Below are 5,729 nucleotides of genomic sequence, written 5' to 3'. Positions count from 1 at the left end.
TTTTCCCCCCCCCCCCCCCATTAGAATTTAAAAATGAGACAAATGTATTTAGTCCTAAAATTTTAAGAGAAATTCAGTGTTTGTGTCCTGAAGTATTTTTAAATAGAAAGTGAAGTAAGTGAAAGGGTTTCATGGTTTCACTTAATGTCCAACCAGATATTTCATTTGTAACAAACCAGAAAAAAACATTATGGAATCTCTTAACTTGAAAATTGAGGTAAGTACTCATTATTTAAACTGCAAACTCTCTCCCTTTTTAAAAAAAACAAAAAACAAAAAACTTGATTGAATAGAACCTTATGCTAGCTCATCTGCCTGGAACTTCAAATATCCTTTGAGAGAATTTAAACTCTTCTGTTAGAAGCCAGAATGTTTCTGAAATAACTCAAAGTAATTTTAAGTTTCTTCCCAGAAAAATATTCTAAGTAAATTAATACTTGGGGCTTTTTTTTAGGGGCATACTAAATTTACCTGGCATAAAATTTTAAGTGGTATAGTCACTTTGTGTAACTCCAGTTGATAGAGTGAGACTCGCAAGTGAGGGGTGGGCAAAAGTGGCCTGTAGGTGTTTGTCCGGCCTGCGGGGCTGGTCCCTTGGTCCCATGGCCCAGCACAATCCAGCCATGGCATGTCCTTCTGCCCCCGGGCATGCAGCAGGACTGGGGTGGCTCCGCAGCTGGACTGCCTTTTCTAGGCAGTCCAGGTGGCAGGCATCTTCTTCCGGCTGTCACTACCACTAGTCCCAGCCCTGTGATAGCAACGGAGACCCGTGCTGCACAGCCCTAACCCTGCACACCCTGACCCTGCTCTGGGTTTGCCTGCCCAGGCGCAGCAGTGGCAGCGCTGGACAAAAGCTGTTGCTCAGCACCGGGTAAAAGCAGCCCCTCTCACTCCGGCTGCCAGCAGCTGCCCATAGCCCATGCAGGGCTGCCCTGTGTATACTCTTCACTGCCACCACAGTCCCATGGAGCAGCCTGGAGGTGGCAGTGGTGGTGGCATAGATGCAGGGGCAACCCTGTGCAGGCTCTGGGTGGCTGCAGTAGGGAACTGCTGGGAGTGGGATGGGCTGCTTTCTCCCCATGCTGCACAGTCCTGACCCTGCATGCTACCTGCCTGCTTTGGGCTCATCTACACAGCCTCAGCAGCAGTAGTGTTGGACAAAAGCTGCTGCTTAGTGTGGGAGATGGGGAGAGAAAGCAGCGCTTCCCATCCCTCTGTTGGCAGCTCCCTGCTATAGCCTTCTGGAGCCCAAACAGGGCTGCCCTGTGTCTCTGCCATTACTGCTGCCTCATGGGGAAGCAGTGGTAGCACAGTCCTGCTGTAGAGCTGCCCTAGCTGCACTGTATGCCCAGGGGGGTGGCAGGACATGTCACAGCTGGGTGGTGTGGGGCAAGCTGGGTCAGAGCTGTGTCTGGGTTCTAGCTGATCTGCTCCACAGAGGTGATGGGAGTGGGCATAGGGCACGTGGGGGCTGTGTGCTGCTAGGAGTGGCAGGGAGGCTCTGCACAGTGCGTGGGCTCCACGCTGTTGCAGGGTGGGGACTGACCAGCTCGGGGGAGTGGGCATAGGGGGCTCCCATGCACACCCTGCCATAACCACACCCTCCCTCAGACAGTCATGCACCTGCATACCTCTGGGGGGAACTCCACTCTCTGCTACATACACACAACCACTCTCCCCCTCCATACACTCTCATATCCCCACAAACACCACCCCCATCCACATCCATACATCCCTGCACCCCTTCACACTCCCTTACAACGTACAAGAGTAAGACCTCATTTTGAGCTATTGTGCAATCCACCTCTATATACAAACACACAAATGGGGAGAAAAATATTAAAAATACTTCATTGTCAGTTTGTTTTTTTTAGTGTACATTTTTTTTCTAGTTCCAAGATGGCAAACCCCTTCCCAAAAGGAGTATTTCTAGGGGCAAGGGGAAGGACTTCTGGTGGCAAAGGTCAGGGGTTAGGGGGCAAGGCTTCTGGTCCCAAGATGGTAATGGGGGGGGGCAGTGCACCTGCAAAGGGGTGGGGTGTGGCCCTTGACAGCTCACCAAAACTCATTAAGCATCTCTCCAATGGAAATAATTGCCCCCCTTCTCCAAGTACTGAAGTTCTCTTTGAAAAATGGAACATTTAAGTCCTGTAGGAAGAGTTAAAGTTTTCTTTAGTTGGGTTTGCTTGGGTTTGGATTTTTTTGTTTCGTTTCTTTATTTTGATTGGTGGTTTGGGGTTTTTTTTTTTATACACTTCAAAGCAGTGGTTGGCAAACTCTTCCGGGTTGCAGCCTAGAATGACCTAGCTCAGGTCAAGAGGCATGTGCTTGCTGGGACCCAGCCAGTCATTGCCACTGAAGCCCAACCAGTTCAGTAGGTTGGATCATGTGTCTCCAGGGCTGAATCCAGTCTTCAGTCCATTGGCTGTTGACCCTTGCTCTAGCAAGATTAAAGTTCATTACCTAATATCTGTGTTGTTGTTGTAGTCATACCCTTATGGCTCACCACCACTATTGATACAGCAGCAGGTTCCTGTAGGATACCAGCCAACTTACAACTATCAGGTACTTTTTATCTTTCTAAATGGTCTTGGTAAAGTAATAGATGAATCTAAATGTTGGACCCAAACTTGCCTAAATCTTGCTACAGTTCAAGCTTTTTGTTTGTTTTTTGTTTAGATATTTTGTTTTAAAAACAGCTGCAAATTTGGTAATATTCATCTGTTCAGAAATCCTTCTCGTAGTTGTTATATAATTGTTCAGAAACTGTTTTGCTGGCAAACAACTGAAAACACTTAATGTTCTGATGGCAGAGGGCAGCTGCTTTTAAGAACAGTGATCTAATACCAGAAATTGGTGGGTAACCTTAATAACTGCCCAGAATAGGAGCTGCAGTGTGCCCAGGATGAGAAATCACTGGTGTGTGGCTAGGATTTTGGCATCTTGCTGCTTTTTAGGCAAAAAGCTGCTTCTGTTAAGGCCTATATTTACTGGGGTTTTTTTAAAAGTATATTACTACTTCAGTAAAATCTAACTTGGTGAAGGCTTTTTAAAGAAAGTGACCCTAGTGAACCCTATTCAAGCCATGTTGTAGACCTACCCCACCCCAACCTACGACTGCCAAAGGTGCCCCATGTCACCACCTGCTCCTAGACCCACACTACTGTCCAACACCAAACCCACTACTGCTGGCCCTGTGGATGCAGCCCAGGAGGAGTACCTGCAGTCTGAATATGGCTTGGGGTGAGTTTGACAGTTCTAGTGAATACATGCTAAATAGCTTGGTTAGGTTAGGTGAAGATGGGCTTTGTGTTGGACTATTGGAAATTGCCTGAAAAACTTCAGATACTAACCACTGTTTAGTGATGTTGGAGTGTACTTGGTATCATTAGTGTTTGTTTAGACACAAACTTGAACTATAATTTAATTTCTAAAATGTCTAGTTCAGATGATTTAAACTGGGTTGCAGAGCTTTTCTCCCACAGCATAGATACCTCCATGATCTAGTCTATGAATAGAGGGGAGCATATAGACTTGTCAGAATATAATTAGGCCTTTTAATATTGTACTGGTAGACCTTCTAAAATTGAAAACTCTCTCTGTACACTGGGGGGGTCGGCAGTGTGTTTGGACAGAGTGCCAAGAATGCTGGCAGCCTTGACTTGTAAGATGTTGGGGTGCCAGGGCAGGTGGTGGGGGAGTTGAGGGGCAGCACAGGCCAGGGCACTTCTGCACCATCTGCCCCAAGGCACACGTTAAACATAATGTCTTTTCATTCCACATTGGCAACTGTGCTGGGGGTTGCCTACCCCTACTATACACCATTTTACCTCTAAAACAGTCTTCTTGCAGCAATCCTGTTTGGTGAAAACCAAGAAACAATGTTATGTTCTCCTTGCATCTCATTCCACAGAGAAAGCGATATGATGAGCTAACAAATTCTTTACAACTTGGAATCTGACTTACTTAAAAAAACAAACTAATTGTAAATTTTTCAATATTTGGCTTCATTTGGGCTCATCTTATGGTTTTGGAGCCTTCTGTTGCCCATGTAGAATAAAGTCAACTTAGAAAATTGTACTGCTTATTCATAGAACCAAATAAAACATTTGGTCACAATCTTCTGGCATCAGCCACATAGTATCATTAAATAAATCAATGCCTCCTTTCAGAAAATGGGCCAACTCAACTATAACTGAAGTAGCCTCTTCAGTTAGTTCTGAAAACACTGCTGCCCCTGGCAGATTTCAGGTTCCCTATCCCCAAACCTGGTTTAGATGAAGTTAAATCTTTACAAATTCATAGCGTCTGCCAGGTAATCCCCAAAGTGGGGTACTCAAACTGATGTTTAGGGTATGCCTTTTGAGGCTCAAGGTAGCAGCATCATGCTGTAACATGTCTCAGCTACTAAATTTATTAGTTTTCTAAGAAGATGGCAGTGTGTGTATCTCAAGTTGGTGTGGTACTGTGCATATCATGAAAAGATTGCTTGCTAGTATATTCTAAGCTAGTGTGTGTGAGGTACGTAATGAAAGTAGGATTTTAAAACAAATTTATACAGTAAAAATGGTTCCTATCAAAGTAATTCTCTTATAGGAAAAAGATGATTTAAGACTAATTCTAAATGCATTTATTTAAGGTTCAACCACAATGGCCTCATGGGGAGCAAAGAAATTATGTTATACCTCCGGTAAGGTGATGGTGTTTAACATACAAAACTTCAACTTCCTTCTGTGACATTTTGCCAGTTTGACACTTGTAATCAAAATCAAACTTCGCTTTATAAGTGGGTCAGTAAGAAAGTTGGTGCATTTATGGGTATTGGTGCATTGGGCTGAGTCACTGAGACAATTGGTAACTAATGGGATTATGTACTTGCAAGCTTCCTGTCCTAATAAAACTTAATTAATGCAAAGATTGCTTGGCAGAACAAAAAATTCTTCCCATTCATTTGTTTTAATTAAAACACAGGGAATGTGTGAGGGTTCTTAATACCTCACTTGGGCTACCACTCAATGGAGGTGAGGGAACTGGTGAGTGCAGCCAAATTTCATAATAACTTTCTTCTTTGAGATGTATAGAAGAAGAGCTTTGCCTAGTGACAGATTCATCTTTGAAAGGACATATAACATATGGGGAGGGAGGGAAATTGTACAATTGTTACCGACTTCTGCTTGAACAAAATAAACTGTAGATCTTCATTCAAATCATGAAAATAATTGGTAGATGAGTAACCTCAAAGGAATGAGACACTTTCTCAATTTTTTGTGTAAAATAAGACGGGAGAGAATCCTTTATACCTTTTCTCTTTATAGAGACTTGACAGTTTTGCTCCAGTGTCATAATTTTAATCCCAGTCATTGTATAATCCATGGAGGTACTGTCTCTCCACTAGAATCCTCAAGGTTTTGACACATTTACCACATTTACATAAATAGAAGATGTTTTCCTGCCTCCCCCATCAGCGGGGGGCGGGGCGGGGAACTCCACATTTTACATTTGTATGCAAGAAGCCTTTGCAAAATAAATTGCCTTATCTTTGAATTGCTGCTAAAAGCAGCATGTGCTCAGTAATGGGAACCAAGTATGAATTTGCTTAAATGCAGCCAATACTGAACATAACTAATAAAATAACATGGCCCATATTGGTCAAACATGCTAATGAGAACCTACCAGAAGGTTGGGTTTTTTGGTGGGTCTTTTTTTTGGGGGGGGGGAGGGGAAGGTGG

General features: G+C 43.8%; 1 protein-coding gene across 2 annotated transcripts in view; it reads left to right on the top strand.

Annotated features, from left to right (window-relative positions):
• DAZL (deleted in azoospermia like) overlaps positions 1 to 5,729 on the top strand; it is a 24,789-nt gene that overhangs the window by 6,922 nt on the left and 12,138 nt on the right. For both annotated transcript variants that reach the window (XM_019508675.1, XM_019508674.1), the window contains exons 6-7: positions 2,488 to 2,565; positions 4,640 to 4,690. In XM_019508675.1, coding sequence (XP_019364220.1) covers positions 2,488 to 2,565; positions 4,640 to 4,690 — 129 coding nt within the window. The remainder of the gene's footprint in view (positions 1 to 2,487; positions 2,566 to 4,639; positions 4,691 to 5,729) is intronic.

Source organism: Gavialis gangeticus, unplaced genomic scaffold (assembly GCF_001723915.1).
Source record: "Gavialis gangeticus isolate Ggan-Ray unplaced genomic scaffold, GavGan_comp1, whole genome shotgun sequence".
Taxonomy (NCBI): domain Eukaryota; kingdom Metazoa; phylum Chordata; order Crocodylia; family Gavialidae; genus Gavialis; species Gavialis gangeticus.
This window is presented reverse-complemented; position numbering and strand designations above follow the sequence as displayed.